This window comes from Sorex fumeus, unplaced genomic scaffold (assembly GCF_029834395.1).
Source record: "Sorex fumeus unplaced genomic scaffold, SorFum_2.1 ptg000063l, whole genome shotgun sequence".
NCBI lineage: Eukaryota > Metazoa > Chordata > Mammalia > Eulipotyphla > Soricidae > Sorex > Sorex fumeus.
The window spans coordinates 12,788,401-12,814,014 of record NW_026606120.1 but is presented as its reverse complement, the minus strand read 5'-3'; the positions used below and the strand labels follow the sequence as shown (position 1 = coordinate 12,814,014).

The following is a 25,614-nucleotide window of genomic DNA, read 5'->3' as shown; positions in this document are numbered from 1 at the left end:
GGTTGCCTGGCACATGCAGAAAGCACTTGACGAACACTGTGGTTATGAGGAAGCCCAAGGTGATGCCCACCGGGAGCGGTGAGAGTGGGCAGAGCAGTGAACACACACCCGACCCAGACCGTGAACAAGTCCGGAGTGTGGTAGTCTGCTGTCCAGGTTGGGAACTTTCTGCAGAATGGGGATGCAGGTGTGTGTGCCCACGCTTATGTTCTAGAGAGCAAGGTGAGCAGGTAGAGAAGAGCAATATGCAAATGAAGCAGTGTGGGAGGTTTATGATAGGAATTTATGTATCTCTGATTTTAAAACTGATTTATAGAATGGATTTAAAAGAGATGACTTGGATTGTGGGGAAAGTTTTAAAAAGATGTCCACCCTGTCTGAACTGGGGATGCGCTTCCCCATTTTAAGCTCAGAGAATGCCAGCAGGGAACGCTGCTGCAGCAAATTGTATAATTCCACACTGGGAAGATGCCGTCATGTGTGTCAAAACCACCATGCATTAATGCCCGATAAAAACAGGCTCTGGGACCCTTGAGCTTTGTCTATGGCTTCGAATGCTGTCTGAACTCACTGATCTGATCGGCAGAGTAATAAAGACCTTGTTCCCCCGCCAGGAACTGTCTCGGACTGCCTGATTCACTGATCACCCTGTTACAACAGGGTGAAGAGTGAGGGGGTTACCTTGGAAAAGACGGAGGGTCGGGTCAGCAGAGGCAGCATGGATGCAGCCCTCCCTGAGAGAACCTGGAGAGCATGAGCAGTCGGGGGCTTCGTGCTAGCAGAGGTGAGTGCCACACTGGAACTGCTGGAGGGATGGGAGCGGGTATCTGAAGGGTCAGAGGGTGAGTTAGGCCGCAGAGGGAGGCAGGACCCACATAAGGATGAAGACAGGATGGGATTCCCGGGGCAGATGCTGGGGCAGGCTTCCAGCTGCAGGTGATGCAATTATATAAATAAAGGAGCTTGGTTCTGGTGGACAGTTTCAAGAATGCAAACTATGTTCAGGTGGGGAAGAGGTTCAAGAGTCCAGAGCAGAAGCAGCCATCTGGTGAGATGACTCTAGGATGTGAAGTAGAACAAATACACTTAGGAATCAATAAACCAGTCATTCTAACCAATGTTGTTTAAAAGGCAGTATTAGGGGCTAGAGCTATAGTGTTATTGTGGGGAGGGCATCTGTCTGGCACACAGCTGACCCGGGTTCGATCCCTGGTATCCCATATAGTCCCCGAGCACCGTGAGGAGTAACTCCCGAGCATCAATGGGTGTGATGCTCCTCTCTCCCACAAAGAAGGTAATATTACTGGGGGAAGGGGAATAAAATAAAGGCGATATTACTGTTTTATAAGTTTGAGGCTGATGGTTGTCCAGTAAAACCATATTTGATATACAAAGTGTATATCAGGACTAGGACTGGAAGGGGGCAAGACCAGTGAATTTAACAATTGTGTTAACTTCTAAAAAATGTTTTCCAACTTGATTTCTAGAATTTCTAAAGCAAAAGAAAAATTATGTGGGAAAAGACACAGGAAATGGTTTCTTCAACTCAAGCTCACAATCCCTGGTTTGAATAAATGAATGGTTCATGTCAATCAGGACACTTTAGACACAGTTCCCAGTTTGTGCTCCATCCATAATATCCAATTGAAGAGAGAAATGGTACAGCAGGTAGGATGCTTGCCTTGCATGCTGTTGATCCAGGTTTGATCCCCAGCACCATATATGGTCCCCCTAAGCCCCACCAATAGTGATTCTTGAGCACAGAGCCAGGAGTAAATCCTGAACATCACTGAGTGTGGCAGAAAAAAAAAAAAGCAATGGTGATTAAATTATGTATGGGATCAGATGTGGGGGCTGTTATAGCGACCCTCCCCCCCCCACACACACACTCACACATACCTCAACACACACACTAAACACAGTCTGAGATTCTGTTGCTTCAGTGGAGACAGCCGGGGCTCAGAAAATTTTAATGGCTGAAAAGCAATTAGTGAACATATTCCTCCTGGGTGAAACCAGATCACCAAGGCACCTTCTCTACCTCCACATGTGCCAAAGCTCAAGAGTTGACACTGGGGGCTGGAGTGATAGCACAGCGGGTAGGACGTTTGCCTTGCACGTGGCCGACCTGAGTTCAATTCCCAGCATCCCATATGGTCCCCTGAGCACCGCCAGGAGTATTTCCTGAGTGCAAAGTCAGGAGTAACCCCTGTGCATTGCTGGGTGTGACCCAAAAAGAAAAAAAAAATCAAGAGTTGATACAAGAAGAGCTCGTCTGTCCCCTGAGCAACTCTTTCACCGTATCCCTCCCTCCTGCTGCATCTCACTGGCTGCCCACTGCAAACTGTCCCTTCTAGGCTGGATTCTGGGTACTTGCCCTGACTCAGTTCCAAGACAAGCACCATCTTAAACTCTATCAACCTTACCAGTGGATCTGTGCTTCTCCCCACCCTCGAAAAAAGCAATTTCTTTGAAAGGAAGTTTTCCCTTTTACTCCAGGCAACTTGTAAAAGACAGAAGGAACAGAGAAGGAATTTCTTGGGGAAAACAAAACTAATGAAGGAGAGAAAAGGCAAAGAACAGATGTTGGAGCTTGGAAATGATTAGCAAAATAAAGCAACATTCTGATTTCTGCAAAAAACCATTTTAAAAAAAGCTAAGTTTTGTGCAAATTAGGTTTATTTCTGATGTGCCACATTAAAATATATGCCACATTTATTAAAAAGATCATAATCAATACATAAATAAAATTCTCTTCTCCCTGTAAAAGTTAAGTATAATACTGTAGCTACATACATGATATTTGTAGTCGTCAGCATTAGCTTCTCAGAAAAAAAATAGGAACTAACTATACCTATCTAACTTATCATACAAAATATATACAGATAAAGCATAATTGTAGTGTAAGACAAAGTTACCAAAATATAACTTTTGCTGTTTCCATAAAATGTATTAATTCTTTCCAAGCGCTTCACCAAAGAGCCGAATAGCGATACTCTTGTTTTCATCTGTTTGAATAACGAGCAAAGCATCAAATTTGCCCGCCGACTTCGGTTTGAACTGTATAGGCATGTTGATGTAATGCTGGGCTCTGGAAGAGAAGAGAAATGTCAGGAGCATGACTTCAAGCAAGCACATGCCGGCCACAGTGTGCAGTGGCCGTGGCAGAGAACCAAACTTCCACCGAAAAGAACCTGGTCAGGGGAGACTCAGTTTTCCTTTAGCTCTCATTGGGGAAGAAGACAACCCTAGATCCAGGCTGTGCTACATGCAGTCCCCAACAGAAGGGAGTGAATGGAAGAGGTAAAGAGGGGTCCCCTTCCTCAGACAGCAAACCCAAATGGGGTGAAAGAGCAACGTGGCCTGGTGATCAACAGGAAGAGAGTAGTACAGATTTTTGTTCTGAAATTCACGGGAAACTTAACTGAGAAACCTTTTGGAAAACTTACTTTCAGATTATATTGTGCCAGGTAATGAGGGCCTTATACTGAAAAAAGGCTGTTTTTCTTCATAAAATGAAGTCCCTGAATTTTTAAGACTACACTGTGACTGCTGTGGTCAATCAGACCCCCATTTTATCACAGCCTGTGAGATGTCCTCCAAGCTCAGACTGGGGTTTAAGGGAGTATTTTATAGCTTTTAGACTTTCCTCAGAATGAAGAGGTTGTTCATCCTTATTGCAACCTCAAAGGTATGTTTTTAGGCCTGGGATTGTTTGATTTTAGTTTTGGGGCCCACGCCTGGCTGTGCTCAGTGCTGCCTCCTGGCTCTGTGCTCAGGGATCACTCCTGAGAGTGCTCAGGAGACCATATGGTATGCTGGGGATTGAATCCGGGTTGGCAGTGAGCAACACGGGCTCTACCCACTATATTATTGTGCCAGTCCTCAGAGGTATGTTTTCAAAGGTCAACCATTGGAATGATACACACTTTTGTTTGCTGATTAAATCCCCGGCGTTAGCTTTTGGGTGCACAGTAGCATAGACGACTAGACATTCTGGAAATATTTAATATTTTAAAGCCTGTTTCTCCAGGAATGCGCAACACACAAAGTCTGTTTGTTATTAGACCCATTTTCCCATGTGACATAAAAAAAAAGTGGTATCCAGTCCATGAAATTTCCAACTATAGCTGTTTCTTTTGTGTTAGAATTTTAGTTCCAAGAGTAATGTAGTACTGTTTGCCAACTTAAAGGACCATTTTGTAATTTATGAATCACTAATATAGTATCTGGAAACAAATCGTTAGAAGATCCCATTCCCAAACAAATCTCTAGAATCCCATGGTTCTATCAGCGGCCAGAGTAATAGTATAGAGGGGAGGTGTTTGTTTGCACTTGGCCGACCTGGGTTGGATCCTCAGCATCCCATAAGGTCCCCCAGTACTGTCAGGAGTAACTCCTGAGTGAGAAGCCAAGAGAAACCCCTGAGTAATGCCAGGTGTGATCCAAAACAAACAAACAACAAACAAAAGAACGGTTCTATATTCAACCGAGGAACTGGGAACTATTGGGCTACTTCTCCCACCACCGCCCCCCCCCCCCCCCCCCCCGCTGCCTACCAGTCCCCCAGCCCCCCACTACCAGCAATTTCTTTTTCTTTTGGAGCTGAGGAAACAAGTGACAACAGTGTATAGTGTACAAAGTTACTGTCCTTCCACCACCACTAAAATGGCCCAGACTCTACCACTGTGCGGTGGCATTTTTAAAGTATATTGGGGCAGTGGTAACAATACTAACAAGACTACAATAAATATAAAAAATATTGTATTAATCATGTCATCACAAGCTCTACTTCTTTAAATTGTTATGGGAAACTCCTGCTGTGCTCAGGGTGGGGGCCACACACATACAAGCCTGAGCCACATTCCTGGTCCCCATTGCCTTCACATGTAAAGAATAACCTAAGTATGATTTAAGAAAAGAATCATGACCTAAGAAAAGAATCACGATGTGCTATATAACACTAAATAATCAATTTTCTTGATTTTAAATATTTTGATAGTTAAAAAAAAAATAAAATCCACAGGGGCCAGAGAGATAGTACAGCAGGTAGGGCACTTGTCTTGCATGCTGTCAAACTGGGGGTTGATTCCCAGCATCGCATATGGTCTACTGAGCACCACCAGAAATGATCTCTGAGTGCAGAGCCAGTAGTAAACACTAAGCACTGGAGAGTGAGTGTGGCCCCCAAACAAAAAAAATTTTTAAAAAATATTAGCACAATCAAGTTTCTGTGATTCAGAGAAATGGAAAAGGAACCAAGTCCTTGGTTCCTGCATGTCAGTGAGGAGTGATGGAGTCATGAGCATGAGCGCTTGGCAGTGCCGTGCTTCCCCAGCCCAGCAGAGGAAAACACTGTGCTATGAAGTCTCAGTCGAGAAAAAAAGATAATGTAATAGGTGAATGGAAGGGGCCTTTCCAAGGCACATTTGGAAGATGAGCGTGTTCTTCTTAAAGAAATGAGAAAGTGGTAACTGCTTAAGACCCCCTAGGATCCAACAACTCCTTCTCCCTGTTACTCTGTGATCTAGCACTTTCAGTGAGCTGAGGGACACAAGCTAAGCTGGCTCACAGCACCCCCTTTTCAAGAAACAACAAATTAACCAGTGAAGAACCACCCTAGAAGTCTTCAATGAACAAACAGGAAGCGCCCCCCAAATGACCACACCCCAGGCTACTACAACGGCCCTGTGTCATTCCAGTGCCTTCCCACCAGGGGGCAGCATCGCCTACTTGGTGCAACAGCTCTGGAGGAACTTGTAAGGATGTTTTTAGAACAGTCTCTGAATACTAAGATGAAAGACATTACAGTAATCAAATGGCTTAACTAAAGATTTAATCACTTAATCACTTAACTTCCCGTTAGTCGTCGATTTGCTCGAGCGGGCGCCAGTAACGTCTCCATTTGTCCCTGTCGCGTGCTAGTGTAGCCCAATGGCATCTCTTCGCTCCGGGAACATGGAGGGCCTCAAACCGATCGTTCATGACCTTGACAAAGAAGTCTGACCATCTGGTAGGTGGGCGGCCACGCGGTCTCTTGACATCCCGTGGAATCCAATCAGTAACAGCTCTAGTCCAACGGTCGTCTTTAAATCTCATTACGTGACCAGCCCATCTGATTTTCGACACCTTGGCAAATGAGACAGCGTCCCTGATCCTTGATCGTCGACGGATGTCAGAACTCCGGATTCGTTCTCTCATTTGAGTGAAACGTGATATTCCAAGCATAGCTCTTTCTATTCTTCTTTGGGAGACCTGAATGGCGTTCTCATCTTGTTTGCGTAGGGCCCAGGTCTCTGAGGCATATGTTAATGCAGGAAGAACAGTGGAATCAAAGAGATGTGCCCGGAGCCGGAGGTTCTTCGTCCTCTTAGCTATTTCTTCGACGTTCTTGAAGGCGTTCCAAGCCGCTCTCTTCCTCCTGCGCAGCTCGGGTGCCAGGTCATTTGTCATGTTGACCTCTCGACCTAGGTACACATAGCTGTTGCATTCGGAGATGGTCGTTCCATTGAGAGCGAATGGGGCGTCAGGAACAAGGCTGTTTCTCATAAACATTGTCTTCGTAAGATTCAGCTGTAGTCCTACCTTTCCACACTCACGGTCAAAGTCGGCCAGCATTTGTGCCGCTTGGCTGATGTTTGGTGTTATTAAAACAATGTCATCAGCAAAGCGGAGGTGGTGTAGTTGCCGACCATCTATCTTCACTCCCATTCCTTTCCATTCCAGTCGTCGCATGATGTTCTCGAGGGTGGCACTGAAGAGTTTTGGTGAAATGGTATCACCCTGCCGCACCCCTCTCTTGACATCAACGATCACTTCTTTGTAGAATGGTGAGATCCTGGTAGTGAATCCGCAATACAGCTCACGGAGGATCCTGATGTATTGGGCTTGAATGCCCTGATTGGCTAGGGCTTCAATGACCGCTTCCGTCTCAACAGAATCAAAGGCCTTCTTTAAATCAATGAACGTTAAGCAGAGCGGCATCTTGGACTCCCGAGAAACCTCAATGAGTTTGGTTATCGTGTGGATATGGTCGATGGTGCTGAATCCTTTGCGGAACCCTGCTTGCTCACATGGTTGTCCTTCATCTAGTGTTCTGCCAATCCTATTCAGGATGACTCGAGTGAACAACTTGTAGATGACAGACAATAGGCAGATCGGGCGATAGTTGCCAATGTCATGGATGTCTCCCTTCTTGAACAGTAGTACGGTCCTGCTGGTTTTCCATTGAGATGGAACCTTGCATTCAGACAGGTAGCGAGTGAAGAGCCGAGCCAGTGTATTGATGAGTACTGACGGCAGGTTCTTCAGGTGTTCAGGTCTGACCTTGTCTGGGCCGGGTGCTGTTTGCTTCTTTACTGACGAAATGGCGTGTCGGATTTCGGAAGGGAGAACGTTGGGAACGACATACCCATCCTGTGGAATTTGGTATGTCGGCAAGTGGACATGGCTATCGAAGAGATTTGAGTAGAAGTCATGGATAATCTTCTCCATTGCCGTTCTGGAGGATGTGATGGATCCATCAGGACGTCGGAGGGCAGTCATCTTGGTCTTATAGTTGGCGAAGGACAGGCGGGCGTTACGAATACTTTTCCCGGCTTCTGCCGCATCTACCAGTACTTCTGCTCTTCTCTCTTTGAGGTTTTCCTTGATCGCATCTCTGCACTGCTTTGCAAGCTCGGACGTTAGCTTGCGGTTGCCTGAGGCATGCGCCAAACCACGCTGGCGAATTAGCTCAAGAGTTTTCGAAGATAGGCGACTTTTTGTGGCTATCTCTCTCTTGGCGTTCCTCGCACATTCATGGAGGTGCTGAACCAGTCGATCGTATTCCTCGTCAATGTTGTCAACAATGGCATCTTCCCATGTTGCCGCAATAGTACCAAAGAGTTCCCAGTTGGTGGTCGTTCTGGGAGTTCTCTTTTTGAACTTTGCAGCCCTTTCTCCCCGCTCTGTGAAGTAGAATTTTGCACGAAGGAGACGGTGGTCCGATCCCGTTCGAAATTTTGGGACAACAGCGACATCAGTCAGGCAAAACCGTCGATTGAATATGATGTGGTCTATTTCGTTGTGGAATCGTCCACCGGGAGACTCCCATGTCCATCGTTTAGATTCTGCCTTCTGGAACTGTGAGTTACCATGAATGGTCTTGGTCGACATGATGAACTCAGACAGTCTCTCACCCTGTTCGTTCCATTCTAGGCCATGGGTTCCGATGTGAAGTTCTTCAGCTGATCTTCTCGGTCCTATCTTGGCATTAAAATCACCCACAATGATCTTGTAGAAGGTGTGGTCTTCTTTATAGAACTTCTCTAGCTCCATGTAGAACTTCTCGATTTCTCTTTCATCATAATGAGATGTTGGTGCGTAGACAACGAAGATAGAAACTGCAGGCAGTGAGCCACATCTATTCAAATGTAAACGTCCGATTCGGATTGCTAGGCATTCGAATGAATCAATGCTCTTGGCCAAGTTTGTGTTGACAAGGACACCGACGCCTCCAACACCTCTTTTATCGCATGTTCCGAGGAACAATTCTTCTCCAGTGTCGAAAACGGCATGGTGAGATTCGTGTCTTCTTGTCTCGGTCAGACCAATGATGTCGTACTTGATCATTCGCGCTTGTACCATCAGGTCCTCGATGGATGCATCTGATGCTAGCGTACGTGCATTGAAAGTACAGACGATCATTTTTGTCTTCCTTCGTTGTGGCAGCCTAGGTTGGCCTTGAGATTTTGTCGGCCTCTCCTTTCTCATCCTTCTCAGTGCTGCCATGTCGGTGAAGCCTTCAGGGTCAGGTGAATGAGACCAGTTGTAGTTACTGGTTTTGGCATATCGAATACACAGCGGATAGCTTGCCAGGCTCTTCCGTGCGGGCGGAATACTCTCGGTAGCTTGCCAGTCTTTCCGAGAGGTATAGAGGCTTTTGGGGTGACCTCTAATCACCCTACTAATCACCTCTAATCACACTACTTCCACTACCCAGCCGTCGCCACACTCCAGGACGCTTTCCGGACCCGCGCGGCAGCTCCGGCCGAGACCCACGCACAACTGAAGACCCACAGAACAAGGGATCGAATTGTGCACAGGAGACCCACCCTACCCAGATAAATACCCCACTGGCAGACTTCCACTCTCGACACTACTTCCACTACCCAGCCGTCGCCACACTCCAGGACGCTTTCCGGACCCGCGCGGCAGCTCCGGCCGAGACCCACGCACAACTGAAGACCCACAGAACAAGGTAAGCGGAACTCTCTGAGACCTTGGACTCCAGGCTCGGCGGACCCAGGGACAGAGCTTCTCTGCTTGCTCCCACCACCACAGGTGACAAAGGGATTCTAATCAGGAGCCCCACCCTACCCTGCCCTGTCTGCTTCCATCAACCACCCAGGGATCGAATTGTGCACAGGAGACCCACCCTACCCAGATAAATACCCCACTGGCAGACTTCCACTCTCGACACTACTTCCACTACCCAGCCGTCGCCACACTCCAGGACGCTTTCCGGACCCGCGCGGCAGCTCCGGCCGAGACCCACGCACAACTGAAGACCCACAGAACAAGGTAAGCGGAACTCTCTGAGACCTTGGACTCCAGGCTCGGCGGACCCAGGGACAGAGCTTCTCTGCTTGCTCCCACCACCACAGGTGACAAAGGGATTCTAATCAGGAGCCCCACCCTACCCTGCCCTGTCTGCTTCCATCAACCACCCAGGGACCGAATTGTGCACAGGAGACCCACCCTACCCAGATAAATACCCCACTGGCAGACTTCCACTCTCGACACTACTTCCACTACCCAGCCGTCGCCACACTCCAGGACGCTTTCCGGACCCGCGCGGCAGCTCCGGCCGAGACCCACGCACAACTGAAGACCCACAGAACAAGGTAAGCGGAACTCTCTGAGACCTTGGACTCCAGGCTCGGCGGACCCAGGGACAGAGCTTCTCTGCTTGCTCCCACCACCACAGGTGACAAAGGGATTCTAATCAGGAGCCCCACCCTACCCTGCCCTGTCTGCTTCCATCAACCACCCAGGGATCGAATTGTGCACAGGAGACCCACCCTACCCAGATAAATACCCCACTGGCAGACTTCCACTCTCGACACTACTTCCACTACCCAGCCGTCGCCACACTCCAGGACGCTTTCCGGACCCGCGCGGCAGCTCCGGCCGAGACCCACGCACAACTGAAGACCCACAGAACAAGGTAAGCGGAACTCTCTGAGACCTTGGACTCCAGGCTCGGCGGACCCAGGGACAGAGCTTCTCTGCTTGCTCCCACCACCACAGGTGACAAAGGGATTCTAATCAGGAGCCCCACCCTACCCTGCCCTGTCTGCTTCCATCAACCACCCAGGGATCGAATTGTGCACAGGAGACCCACCCTACCCAGATAAATACCCCACTGGCAGACTTCCACTCTCGACACTACTTCCACTACCCAGCCGTCGCCACACTCCAGGACGCTTTCCGGACCCGCGCGGCAGCTCCGGCCGAGACCCACGCACAACTGAAGACCCACAGAACAAGGTAAGCGGAACTCTCTGAGACCTTGGACTCCAGGCTCGGCGGACCCAGGGACAGAGCTTCTCTGCTTGCTCCCACCACCACAGGTGACAAAGGGATTCTAATCAGGAGCCCCACCCTACCCTGCCCTGTCTGCTTCCATCAACCACCCAGGGATCGAATTGTGCACAGGAGACCCACCCTACCCAGATAAATACCCCACTGGCAGACTTCCACTCTCGACACTACTTCCACTACCCAGCCGTCGCCACACTCCAGGACGCTTTCCGGACCCGCGCGGCAGCTCCGGCCGAGACCCACGCACAACTGAAGACCCACAGAACAAGGTAAGCGGAACTCTCTGAGACCTTGGACTCCAGGCTCGGCGGACCCAGGGACAGAGCTTCTCTGCTTGCTCCCACCACCACAGGTGACAAAGGGATTCTAATCAGGAGCCCCACCCTACCCTGCCCTGTCTGCTTCCATCAACCACCCAGGGATCGAATTGTGCACAGGAGACCCACCCTACCCAGATAAATACCCCACTGGCAGACTTCCACTCTCGACACTACTTCCACTACCCAGCCGTCGCCACACTCCAGGACGCTTTCCGGACCCGCGCGGCAGCTCCGGCCGAGACCCACGCACAACTGAAGACCCACAGAACAAGGTAAGCGGAACTCTCTGAGACCTTGGACTCCAGGCTCGGCGGACCCAGGGACAGAGCTTCTCTGCTTGCTCCCACCACCACAGGTGACAAAGGGATTCTAATCAGGAGCCCCACCCTACCCTGCCCTGTCTGCTTCCATCAACCACCCAGGGATCGAATTGTGCACAGGAGACCCACCCTACCCAGATAAATACCCCACTGGCAGACTTCCACTCTCGACACTACTTCCACTACCCAGCCGTCGCCACACTCCAGGACGCTTTCCGGACCCGCGCGGCAGCTCCGGCCGAGACCCACGCACAACTGAAGACCCACAGAACAAGGTAAGCGGAACTCTCTGAGACCTTGGACTCCAGGCTCGGCGGACCCAGGGACAGAGCTTCTCTGCTTGCTCCCACCACCACAGGTGACAAAGGGATTCTAATCAGGAGCCCCACCCTACCCTGCCCTGTCTGCTTCCATCAACCACCCAGGGATCGAATTGTGCACAGGAGACCCACCCTACCCAGATAAATACCCCACTGGCAGACTTCCACTCTCGACACTACTTCCACTACCCAGCCGTCGCCACACTCCAGGACGCTTTCCGGACCCGCGCGGCAGCTCCGGCCGAGACCCACGCACAACTGAAGACCCACAGAACAAGGTAAGCGGAACTCTCTGAGACCTTGGACTCCAGGCTCGGCGGACCCAGGGACAGAGCTTCTCTGCTTGCTCCCACCACCACAGGTGACAAAGGGATTCTAATCAGGAGCCCCACCCTACCCTGCCCTGTCTGCTTCCATCAACCACCCAGGGATCGAATTGTGCACAGGAGACCCACCCTACCCAGATAAATACCCCACTGGCAGACTTCCACTCTCGACACTACTTCCACTACCCAGCCGTCGCCACACTCCAGGACGCTTTCCGGACCCGCGCGGCAGCTCCGGCCGAGACCCACGCACAACTGAAGACCCACAGAACAAGGTAAGCGGAACTCTCTGAGACCTTGGACTCCAGGCTCGGCGGACCCAGGGACAGAGCTTCTCTGCTTGCTCCCACCACCACAGGTGACAAAGGGATTCTAATCAGGAGCCCCACCCTACCCTGCCCTGTCTGCTTCCATCAACCACCCAGGGATCGAATTGTGCACAGGAGACCCACCCTACCCAGATAAATACCCCACTGGCAGACTTCCACTCTCGACACTACTTCCACTACCCAGCCGTCGCCACACTCCAGGACGCTTTCCGGACCCGCGCGGCAGCTCCGGCCGAGACCCACGCACAACTGAAGACCCACAGAACAAGGTAAGCGGAACTCTCTGAGACCTTGGACTCCAGGCTCGGCGGACCCAGGGACAGAGCTTCTCTGCTTGCTCCCACCACCACAGGTGACAAAGGGATTCTAATCAGGAGCCCCACCCTACCCTGCCCTGTCTGCTTCCATCAACCACCCAGGGATCGAATTGTGCACAGGAGACCCACCCTACCCAGATAAATACCCCACTGGCAGACTTCCACTCTCGACACTACTTCCACTACCCAGCCGTCGCCACACTCCAGGACGCTTTCCGGACCCGCGCGGCAGCTCCGGCCGAGACCCACGCACAACTGAAGACCCACAGAACAAGGTAAGCGGAACTCTCTGAGACCTTGGACTCCAGGCTCGGCGGACCCAGGGACAGAGCTTCTCTGCTTGCTCCCACCACCACAGGTGACAAAGGGATTCTAATCAGGAGCCCCACCCTACCCTGCCCTGTCTGCTTCCATCAACCACCCAGGGATCGAATTGTGCACAGGAGACCCACCCTACCCAGATAAATACCCCACTGGCAGACTTCCACTCTCGACACTACTTCCACTACCCAGCCGTCGCCACACTCCAGGACGCTTTCCGGACCCGCGCGGCAGCTCCGGCCGAGACCCACGCACAACTGAAGACCCACAGAACAAGGTAAGCGGAACTCTCTGAGACCTTGGACTCCAGGCTCGGCGGACCCAGGGACAGAGCTTCTCTGCTTGCTCCCACCACCACAGGTGACAAAGGGATTCTAATCAGGAGCCCCACCCTACCCTGCCCTGTCTGCTTCCATCAACCACCCAGGGATCGAATTGTGCACAGGAGACCCACCCTACCCAGATAAATACCCCACTGGCAGACTTCCACTCTCGACACTACTTCCACTACCCAGCCGTCGCCACACTCCAGGACGCTTTCCGGACCCGCGCGGCAGCTCCGGCCGAGACCCACGCACAACTGAAGACCCACAGAACAAGGTAAGCGGAACTCTCTGAGACCTTGGACTCCAGGCTCGGCGGACCCAGGGACAGAGCTTCTCTGCTTGCTCCCACCACCACAGGTGACAAAGGGATTCTAATCAGGAGCCCCACCCTACCCTGCCCTGTCTGCTTCCATCAACCACCCAGGGATCGAATTGTGCACAGGAGACCCACCCTACCCAGATAAATACCCCACTGGCAGACTTCCACTCTCGACACTACTTCCACTACCCAGCCGTCGCCACACTCCAGGACGCTTTCCGGACCCGCGCGGCAGCTCCGGCCGAGACCCACGCACAACTGAAGACCCACAGAACAAGGTAAGCGGAACTCTCTGAGACCTTGGACTCCAGGCTCGGCGGACCCAGGGACAGAGCTTCTCTGCTTGCTCCCACCACCACAGGTGACAAAGGGATTCTAATCAGGAGCCCCACCCTACCCTGCCCTGTCTGCTTCCATCAACCACCCAGGGATCGAATTGTGCACAGGAGACCCACCCTACCCAGATAAATACCCCACTGGCAGACTTCCACTCTCGACACTACTTCCACTACCCAGCCGTCGCCACACTCCAGGACGCTTTCCGGACCCGCGCGGCAGCTCCGGCCGAGACCCACGCACAACTGAAGACCCACAGAACAAGGTAAGCGGAACTCTCTGAGACCTTGGACTCCAGGCTCGGCGGACCCAGGGACAGAGCTTCTCTGCTTGCTCCCACCACCACAGGTGACAAAGGGATTCTAATCAGGAGCCCCACCCTACCCTGCCCTGTCTGCTTCCATCAACCACCCAGGGATCGAATTGTGCACAGGAGACCCACCCTACCCAGATAAATACCCCACTGGCAGACTTCCACTCTCGACACTACTTCCACTACCCAGCCGTCGCCACACTCCAGGACGCTTTCCGGACCCGCGCGGCAGCTCCGGCCGAGACCCACGCACAACTGAAGACCCACAGAACAAGGTAAGCGGAACTCTCTGAGACCTTGGACTCCAGGCTCGGCGGACCCAGGGACAGAGCTTCTCTGCTTGCTCCCACCACCACAGGTGACAAAGGGATTCTAATCAGGAGCCCCACCCTACCCTGCCCTGTCTGCTTCCATCAACCACCCAGGGATCGAATTGTGCACAGGAGACCCACCCTACCCAGATAAATACCCCACTGGCAGACTTCCACTCTCGACACTACTTCCACTACCCAGCCGTCGCCACACTCCAGGACGCTTTCTGGACCCGCGCGGCCGCAAGCGGCCGCGCGACACATCATAAGACACTAAATACCCGTCTTCTGGAATTGTTGTACCATATTTGATAGGGTTCAAATATGGTAACACCTACAACTAAAGATTTAAAGATAAAATTATCCATTATTACATCCAATAGAACCCCCTGTTGGGTTTATTATTAAATCTAATAGTACCTAAAACTTAGAAACAACAGTGATGCGGTCAGAGCAATGGTACAGCGGGCAGGGCATTTGCCTTGCATGTGGCTGATGTGGTTAGATTCCTGCGTGGTCTCCTAAGCATCACCGCCAGAAGTTATATCCTGAGTGCAGAGTCGGGAGTAACCCCTGAACATTGCCGGTGTGACCCAAACCCCATCACCCGACAACCCCCCCACTCCGCCGCCAAAGGAAACAACAGTGACAATCCAGTTTGAGATATCAACCTAAATGTACATCACCAGGAAAAAGGAGAAAGAAAATTAGTAAAGATAAGAAATTGAAACCCTGCTATAATAAAAACATAAAGCATTCGAAGAATGAAAACCAGAAAAAGAACATTGAAAAAAAAGTTCCCCATTTGGCAGGGAGAGGTGGGATCGATCAGGACAGGGACCACTATGACACTCTGGAAGAGGACCAGGAGCTAAAAGGAGATAAAGTGACAAGCATGATGCCCCATCAGTGACAGCATGGTGTCTGAAAGAGGGAAAAAAAGAATAAAGTGCCTGCCACAGAGGCTGGCTGCAGGGGTGGGAGGGAAACTGGGGCTCTGGGGGAGGGACGTGTATATGGATGAAGGGAGTGGGGTTGGAACATTCAAAGCCTGAAACCCAATCATGAATAACTTTGTAACTCATGGCGATTCAATACTTTTTTTTAAACTTCCCCATTAATCTGGGACAGTCTTGTCTCAAGCAATGAAAATCTAAAAAAACAAACAAAAAATTCTAACAAAAATAAATAAATAAGAAAATTTAAGTCCCCAATTCTCAGCATTGTGAAAATAACATTTAAAGAGGAAATTGTGAAAGTAAACATTTAAAGAGGAAATTATTCTAAAGTGAATCACAAAATAAAGTTCCATGTTTTTATTTTTTGGGGGGGTAACTGAAAAAATATCAGGAATCATAAGCTGAATTTAAAATACTGCCCCAAATTCAGGCTGCTCTACAGAGGGTGTCACACAGACTCCTTATCACCTGCTCTACAGATTCACAAGTGGGGGCTTTGCGCTCTGCTGTTGATGACAAAGAGGGATACAAGAGAAGATCCCAATTCCCTATGAAAGTGGAAAGCTTGATGTCTTGGAAACAAAGCATTGAACATTGTGATATATAACAAACTTACCTCAAGGAGTATTTTGAATGTTTGACATAGAAGGGTTCTCTGGGGCTTAAAAACTTCAGCTGGAATTTATAGGAAACGTACAAAGTTAGGCAAATTAGATATTTGAACATAAATAAAACATTCCATGCATTTAATTAAGGGTAGATTTTATAAATATAAGAGCAAGACAAATGTTCATAGGATAAAAACACATTTAGGAGAATTCGAATAAGAATTTATACTAGTTGTGACTAGTCAGTGTACCAGATATATCTGGATATGACAGAAGTGAAAATAAATAAAAAGTTTTAAAAGTGAAAAATATAAAATATTTTCCACTTTCAGTTATGAGGTTTTTTGTTTTTTTTTTTTAAATACAGCACTAAGGCCACTGGAACATTAACTCATTATTACAACTTTAACATAATCCATAAATTAAAAAACAACTTACTGGTGACCATGAAAATGGTTATCAAATAGGGGAGAACATTCTAATGAGACACGTTAATATTTCTAATAACTTACCATATGCGTAATAAAGGAATTATTTCGCAGATTTATTTTTAACGTCTTTGACTCCCCAACTCGAGTTGGCAAAAAGCAATACACGTCTTTTGGGGCATAAACTCCACGGTGAGTCAAGTCAAGCTGACTGCTTTGGAAAAAGATTTGAAAGTTACCACCTAAAATGCACAGTAATTAAACCACTGATATGTATGACAAAGTGCTGCTTTAGTTTGCTTTTAGTCACGACTTAGAGCAATGTTGACGGTGGGCGTCTGCTCTTTCTCAGAGCAGCCGGCAGCTCCCTTAGTAAGGCTCCCTAATGTGGTGCAATGATAACTTGCATAATAGCAGCAAGTTATCACTTTCACCTCAGAGCAGTCTTTCTTCATTGTTACAAGGAGACTGACTCCTCTGAGTCTGTGTCACAAACTCTGGCCTTTAGCAGCACTTGGTAGCAGTCATTTCTTCTTGCCTTGGCTTCCTGCATCCACACTGCTGACTTGCCCTTCTCCTCAGTCCAGGCAGGCTCACATCCACATGCTCATACACGGGGCTCCTATCCCACAAGGGCTGGGCATGGATGGACATCCCTAACTGCTCACACCACACTCTTTCAGAGACCTTCTCACCCCAGGGAAGACTGTCCCCTCACATCACATGGATTCCCAGATTAGTATCTTAGCTCAAACCGAGTCTCTGGGGACCATACCTACATAGCCAGACACCTCTCAACTATCTCCTCTTCGAACTCAATGAGAAACTTATACTCCCCTTTTCCGGAATAGCACCCAGGAGCCCACTTTTATCTATCCACTGGAGTCCTTCATCTTTCCTTCCTCTATACTTGCCAAATTTGTTCATCTCTCTTCTTCTCAGACTTGACCATAGTCTTGAATTTTTACTACAGCCTCTAATTCATCTTAACATGTCCACTTTTGCCTCCTCCTAATCAGAGAGACTACAGGTGGAAAGATTTTCCATAAATACTGGAATCATGAAGATGATACCAACTGATCTTCCCAGAGTTCTGGGCTGAGAACTCTGGAGTCTTCTCAAAATGGGGGGCGGGGGGGGGGGGGTTCAGAAAGGGTCCCCTTTCTGCCTGGAGACCCAGAAATCCACAGCCATACTCGACATCCTCTGATATAGAAACGGCCCAGCTCCACAACTGAATCTTATAAAACTGCCACGCCACCAAATTGTTCCAGATCCAAGGCTCCAGGACACCTCCAAATTTCATAGTACTGTCAGCCCAGTAGGATTACAGCAAATCTGATGGAAAGTTGCACGGAAGACCACCAAGCTCAACGAGCCTAAACAATAACACAGAAGGCTCAACTAACACTAACCAGCACAGCAGATCCTCAGACAATGACCTCGAAACATCACTGTGAGGTAGAACAATTATCACAAGTTGACTGATTGACCCCAGATTTGATAACTCCATTTACATTTGTGTTGTAACAAACAATATGAAGTAAATTTGATTGCCCCTGCAAGGGGGCAGGCTAGGGTGCTGAGTGGGAAACTGGGAATAGCAGAGGAGGGAAGGACACACTTATGGTGGGATTGGTGTTGGAACATTTAATTCCCGAAACAACTAATTATGAGTAACTTGGTAAATAAGAGTTTCAATTTTTTGAAAAAAAGATAAAATGAAACATGTATTTACTAGGTGATCCAGCAATTCTAATTCAGCTATTCACACCCCAATCTAAAGACAAGGTCAAGAAGATATCTAAAGGCTAGTGTTCTTGTGAGGGGAACAAGTGCGATCACCAAAGGACCACCAGGATAGACCTTTAAACAGGGAGTTGTGACTTGCTCCTGAGCAATGCTGGGTGTCACCCCAAATATATATATACATATAAATATAAATATATATATATTTGGAAAAGCAGCTTCATTCATATCTCCAAATAAGAAGCTACCAAGATATGAACAGGATCCCAAAAAATGTTATGTTAAGTAAAAGAAGACACAAAGAATGTGTATGTATATGAAATTCGAGCAAAGCCAATCTATGGCAGTAGACTGGGGTGAGAGTGGGTGTTGACTGAAAAAAAAAATGTAAGAATTAAGAGGTGAAAGAAAACTTCTCTATCTTGGTTGGAATGGTAATACATGTAAACTCAGATGTAGTAACTGAATATTCTACTGAATACACACATCAATAACAAATCCTTAAGAATGACAAAAATCAACATACTTAGGTATGACAGCGGAGGTTTCCGACACTGCTCTTCTTTGCGGCTTAACTAAATTATCTATTTTAATGAGACTACTCGTGGAGCTGGATGATTTTACAGGCTTGTTTTCTGCTTTGACACTCTGTTTAAAAAAAGATCATGGGGTGAGGGAGGAGAAATAATCACTCTAAGTGATAATACAAGCCTTTACCTACTTCTATTTCCTTCGTAATTTTTAAAAAGGAAACTTAAGGCTTCCCTCTGCCCGCCCCCCTCCACACACACATACACACATACACACACACTTAAATTTAACATGGATTTCAGAGACAAACCCAGACCTCAAACATACCAATCAAGAGACAAGTGAGAAAATGAAAATTATAGGGCTGTACTACAGAACCACTGAGATTAAAATAACACTGGGGAAATATCCACATTTTCAGCCCAGTTTATCAGATCACAGTTTCAGTTTGCTGAAAACAGACAGAAAGACAGACACACACACACACACATACACACACACAACTGACTTGAATTCAGTGTAACACAAACCTGTCCAGTAAGCTGAAATCTTAAGGTGTGTTTCATATGAGACTCTTTAAGGGGGTGACACTCAACATCCCAAAATTGGGCATAGTCCCCTCGATCTCTGGGCAAAAATGTGATGGAGACCTACAAAAACAATACACCCCAGAAAAAAAATGTAGACGGTGAGAATCACACACAAGCAAATCACATTTATTGCTATTACAAGATATACTTCCATTTGCTGGTATGAAAAATTAAGGACAAAAAATGTTTTTACATGGGCTAGCTTTGCCACTAATTGAAAAAGAATCCAAATAATTCACTTTTGAGTGGGAGGGTTGCAATGCCAGATCCCAAACCCATTCTCTTTTCATGGCAGATAAGAGGAATGTTTATATAAAAGAAGTTACCTAAAAATTGTAAGACTAAACAATGTTAAGATCTCAGTGAGGACCCACCAAGCCCTGAAAAATAATCTTTCACTCTGGTGCTACAGAACCCTCTGCTGGCCAACTGGCAAAGGAAGAACTAATAAAGGGGACCAAAAGAATACATAGTAAGGATGCAGAAAAAAGGTAGCACAAGTCACATACTAATAACTCCAATGAACTACAGAATGTTGTCATAACCAGTTACCTTTTATAGACAGACCTCAAGTCCAGGGACACAACCTCTAAAAAAGCTCAAGAATGATTACAGTGTCGCATTTTAAGAAGTCTGCCAGTGTTGAGTTTTCTTTATAAGAAGTGTTAAAGTGTTACAATGCTGGGCCAGGAGAGCACACAAGGAGCTGGAGCCTGAGTTCAGTCCCCACTACTAGGCGGTCTCGAGAGGACTTAGATGGGAGAATCCCCTGAGATCACTGGGGCAGATCACTCTCTGCCTCCTGCAAAAAGCACTGACAACTAGTTAGGTGAACAGTTCATCTTTTGAGTCTGGACTTGACACTGACATTTAAGTGAAGTGACTTCTGCCAAACCTGAACATAAGAAGCAATGCAGGCAGCAGGCCCATGAGCAGGAAGGCAAAAGCAAGAAGAAAATCAGTGGCTGACAAGATGAGGTCGTTAAAATTAGAGAATGACCAGGCTGCAGCAATAGTGTAGTGGGTATGTTGCTTGCTTTGCACGCTTCCAACCTGGATTTAATCCCTGGCACTACCTATGGTTCCGTATGCACTACCAGGAGCAAGCCCTGTCCACAGAAGCAGGAGTAAGCTCCAAGTATCGCCAAATGTGGCCAAAATCCAAAACAAAAAATTTGAGTATGACAATGTTACAGATGAAATGGACATTGAGAGCACGCAGAAAGAAAAGGAAACAGCCAAGTCCTCCTTGAAAAGTTTCAAATGATTTAGAGCCCCTGGGGATGAACATATCATATATTCTACAAATCCCATTTACACCTTCATCCAACAATCAAAAACTAAGTCTAAAGGAAGGAGGAAAAAACCAAAAACTATGACTTGTTCTACACTGGGGACATAATGAGAAATTACACATTCATGAGCTTCTTTAAACACAGATCAACTGAACAATGTTGAAAAAGGGATTGTATTTCTTACTTTAATAGGTTATAACTGAGATATTTACTTTTTGAATCACTACTGTATTCATCAATAATTATGCTATTTAATAATTCTTCCCCCAACAGTCAATCCTCTGGGTTAAAATCAGATGCAACATGTCAGGCTAGTCAGCACTATGACCTTAACCCTCTGAGCTGTGAGGCAAAGGTAAGGCTCACCTTTTGGATGCCATGGCTCTCCAGTATGCCAGAAATAGGGGAGCAGATGAATGCAGCATAGGTAGCTCTGAAAACATCTCCACTCTCATCAACTCCCTTTAAGACATCATTTAAAATGAGGATGTTAGGCTCATTTATATGGAAAATCAAGTAAATTAGTGTATCAATTCTTAAGTATGCACTGGGACCACAGAACCTTACCCAGGTAAGGCATGCATTCTCCCACTGAACTTCACCCCAAATTCCAAGACTTCAGTTTTTAAAAACAATGAATAAAGTTTACGGATGAAAACAAATAAATCTGAGGTGATTATTACTGACCTTGACATAAGGTGGAGCTAAAGATGACAGATGCCACTTCACTTCTGTGTTACCACGATTCTCAAGTTCCAGACAATTTTCTAAAAGGAATAGATGTGTAACAACTCAAACTCTTGGGGAAGCAAGTGACCAACACATCACTGAGATAATTACGATGACCACAAAATAATCTAATCATTAGGTTAGTATGAGTCCAAGAAAAGTTACATTACTTTCTAACAAACACAAGTGTGATTAACAAACTAGTTTCGATCTAATAAAATGCAATTATGAGATTATGGAAAGGCATTTTTCTTGGGGGAAGGCAGAGATGGGGTGTTTGGGGGCCATATCTGCTGTGCTCAGGACTCACTCTTGACTCTGTGCCCAGAGAATTACTCTGGCAGTTCTAAGACTGAACTGGGATCAGTAGGGTTCAAGGCAAATGCTTAAGTTCCCTGTACTATTTCTCTGGCCCATGAGCTTGACAGACATGCCATCTGTAGTTCTATGTTCATTGTAGCACTATTCACAATAGTCAGAATCTGTAAACAAATCGAGTGCCTGAGAACAGATGCATTAATAAAGAAACTATGGTACATCTACACAATGGAATACTATGCAGCCACCAGGAAAAATGAAGCTACAAAATTCACTTATAAGTGGATGGACATGAAGAGTATCATGCTGAGCGAAATGAGTCAGAGGGAGAGGAAAAGACATAGAATGATTGCACTCACTTGTAGGGTATAAAAAAATAAACAGTATAAGACTAATACCCAAGGACAGTAGAACAAGGAATGGAGGACTGGTTCACTGTTAGAAGTTTGCCACAAGTGTGGGGGAGAGGGCAGTTAGGACAGAGAAGGGACCATTATGAAATGACAGTTGGAAATAATTACAAACGATAATGCAAGGAAGGCAGGAAGGCAGAAAGGTAGGCAGGAAGGTAGGCAGGAAGGGAAAGGGAAAGGGAAAAGGAAAGGGAAAGGGAAAGGGGAAAGGATCCCAAGTCCTTTCTATTAGGTCCCATGTACAACTTTTGTCAATGACACTGAGTTGTCAATGGCGGGGGTGGAGACTAAAAACAGTCATCTGAGGACACCGAGTATGCCAGTAGATAACAGGATATACTGAGTGATTTACGAATATTATTTTACTTATTCCTCAATCTATGTGTTAACAACAATAGTCATTTTCAAACAGGGAAACTGAGAAAGTTTATTTACCCACTCTAGACACCCCAAATTACACTAGTTAGAAACAGAGCCAGTTTCTAATCACTTTTCTCTCCTCTTTGGCTATTTATTAGTTCTTCTCATCAAATATATAGTAAGAATTGGATAGGAATGGTTCTAACCAACAAAATGAAAGGTTCTTGGAATATCACTTGATCACTTGACTTCCCATTAATCATCAATTTGCTCAAGTGGGCGCCAGTAATGTCTCCATTTGTCCCTGTCGCATGCTAGTGTAGCCCAATGGTGTCTGTTCGTTCTAGGAACATGAAGAGCCTCAAACCGATGGTTCAGGGTCTTGACGAAGAAGTCTGACCATCTTGTAGGTGGGTGGCCATGTGATCTTTTGACATCCCATGGAATCCAGTCGGTAATGGCTCTAGTCTAGCGGTCGTCTCCAATTCGCATTACATGTCCAGTCCATCAGATTTTCAAAGTCTTCGCAAATGAGACAGCGTCCCTGATTCTTGACCATCAACAGAGGTTGGAACTCCGGATTCCTTCTCTCATTTGAGTGAAATGTGATACTCCAAGCAAAGTTCTTTCAATTCCTCTTTGGGAGACCCGAATAGAGTTTTGATCCTGTTTTCTTAGGGCCCAGGTCTCTGAGGCGTATGTTAATGCAGGAAAAACAGTGGAATCGAAGAGATGTGCCTGGAGCCGGAGGTTCTTCATCCTCTTAGCTATTTCTTTGACATTCCTGAAGGCGTTCCAAGCTGTTCTCTTCCTCCTGCGCAACTCAGGTGCCAGGTCATTCGTCATGTTGACTTCTCCACCTAGGTACACATAACTATTGCATTCGGAGATGTTTGTCCCATTGAGAGTGAATGGAACATCAGGAACAAGACCGTTTCTCATAAACATTGTCTTCATGAGATTCAGCTGTAGTCAGACCTTTCCACACTCACAGTTGAAGTCGGCCAGCATTTGTGCTGCTTGGCTAATGTTTGGTGTTATTAGAACGATGTCATCAGCAAAACGGAGGTAGTGTAGTTGCCGACTGTCTATCTTCACTCCCATTCCTTCCCATTCCAGTCGTTGCATGATGTTCTCGAGGGTGGCACTGAAGAGTTTCAGTGAAATGGTATCACCCTGCTGAACCCCTCTCTTGACATGGATGATCACATCTTTGTAGAATGGTGAGATCCTGGTAGTGAATCCGCAATACAGCTCACAGAGGATCCTGATGTATTGAGTTTGAATGCCCTCATTGGCGAGGGCTTCAAAGACCGCTTACATCTCAACAGAATCAAAGGCCTTCTTTAAATCAATGAACGTTAGACAGAGTGGCATCTTGAACTCCCGAGAAACCTCAATAAGCTTGGTTATCGTGTGGATATGGCCAATCATGCTGAATCCTTTTCGGAAACCAGCTTGCTCACATGGTTGTCCTTCATGTAGTGTTCTGCCAATCCTATTCAGGATGATTCGAGTAAACAGCTTGTAGATGACAGAAAATAGGCAGATTGGGGGATAGTTGCTAATGTCGTGGATGTCTCCCTTCTTGTACAGTAGTACAGTCCTGCTGGTTTTCCATTGGGATGGAACCTTGCATTTAGACAGGTAGCGCATGAAGAGCCGAGCCAGCGTATTGATGAGTACGGATGGCAGGTTCTTCAGGTCTGACCTTGTCTGGGCCAGGTGCTGTTCGTTTCTTTACCGATGAAATGGCGTGTCGGATTTCAGAAGGGAGAACGTTGGGAATGACATATCCATCCTGTGGAATTTGGTATGTCGGCAGGTGGACGTGGCTATGGAAGAGATCTGAGTAGAAGTCATAGATAATCTTCTCCATTGCCCTTCTGGAAGATGTGATAGATCCATCAGGACGTCGAAGGGCAGCCATCTTGGTCTTTTAGTTGGTGAAGGACAGGCAGGCGTTACCAATGCTTTTCCTGGCTTCTGCCGCATCTACCAGCACTTCTGCTCTTCTCTCTTCCTGTATCACATGTCTGCACTGCTTTGCGAGCTCGGACGTTAGCTTGTGGTTGCCTGAGGCAAACCACATTGGAGAATAAGCTCGAGTTTTCGAAGACAGGCGTTTTTTGTGGCCATCTTTCTCTTGGTGTTGCTCGCACAATCATGGAGGTGTTGAACCAGTCAATCGTATTCCTCATCAATGTTGTCAAGGACGGCATCTTCCCATGTTGCAACAATAGTACCAAAGAGCTCCCAGTTGGTGGTCGTTCTGGGAGTTCTCTTCTTAAACTTTGCAGCCCTTTCTCCCTGCTGTGAAGTAGAATTTTGCACGAAGGAAAAAGTAGTCCGATCCCGTTTGGAATTTTGGGACAACAGTGACATCGGTCAGGCAAAATCATCAATTAAATATGATGTGGTGAATTTTGTTGTGGAACCATCCACCGGCAAACTCCCATGTCCAATTTTTAGATTCGGCCTTCTGAAACTGTGAGTTACCATGGATGGTCTCGGTTGACATGATGAACTTAGACAGTCTCTCACCCTGTTCGTTCCATTCTAGGCCATGGGTCCCGGTCCTATCTTGACATTAAAATCACGGACAATGATCTTGTAGAAGGTGTGGTCTACTGTATAGAACTTCTCCAACTCCATGTAGAACTTCTCAATTTCTCCTTCATCATAACTGGATGTTGGTGCATAGACAACGAAGATAGAAACTGCAGGCAGTGAGCCACATCTATTCACGTGTAATCGTCCAATTCGGGTTGTTAGGCACTCGAATGAATCAATGCTCATGGCCAAGTTCCTGTTGACAAGGACACTGACGCCTCTTTTATCACATGTTCCGAGGAACAGTTCTTCTTCAGTGTCGAAAAGTGTGATGTGATTTATGCCATCTTGTCTTGGTCAGACCAATGATGTCGTACTTGATCTTTTGCACTTGTACCATCAGGTCCTTGATGGATGCATCTGATGCCAGCGTACGTGCATTGCAAGTACGATCATTTTTGTCTTTCTTCGTTTTTGCAGCCTAGTTCGGCCTTGAGATTTTATCGGCCTCTCCTTCCACATCCTCCTCAACACTGCCATATTGGTGACTCCTTCAGAGTCGGGGGAATGAGACCCTTGTAATCTTGGAATATAGCAATATTAAATACCGAGGTTTAACTTTAACTATTTTTGAGT

At 47.2% G+C, this 25,614-nt stretch overlaps 1 protein-coding gene across 1 annotated transcript in view; it reads right to left on the bottom strand.

The window, feature by feature from the left end:
• Positions 1 to 2,672: 2,672 nt before the first annotated feature.
• The window catches only part of CEP192 (centrosomal protein 192), a 108,296-nt gene continuing 85,354 nt past the window's right edge, over positions 2,673 to 25,614 (bottom strand). The window contains exons 38-44 of the mRNA XM_056126924.1: positions 21,293 to 21,372; positions 20,972 to 21,067; positions 19,251 to 19,370; positions 18,716 to 18,837; positions 16,525 to 16,651; positions 16,021 to 16,079; positions 2,673 to 3,091 (exon numbers count right to left, since the gene is read on the bottom strand). Of these exons, the coding sequence (XP_055982899.1) occupies positions 2,953 to 3,091; positions 16,021 to 16,079; positions 16,525 to 16,651; positions 18,716 to 18,837; positions 19,251 to 19,370; positions 20,972 to 21,067; positions 21,293 to 21,372 (743 nt within the window). The 3' untranslated portion in view covers positions 2,673 to 2,952. The remainder of the gene's footprint in view (positions 3,092 to 16,020; positions 16,080 to 16,524; positions 16,652 to 18,715; positions 18,838 to 19,250; positions 19,371 to 20,971; positions 21,068 to 21,292; positions 21,373 to 25,614) is intronic.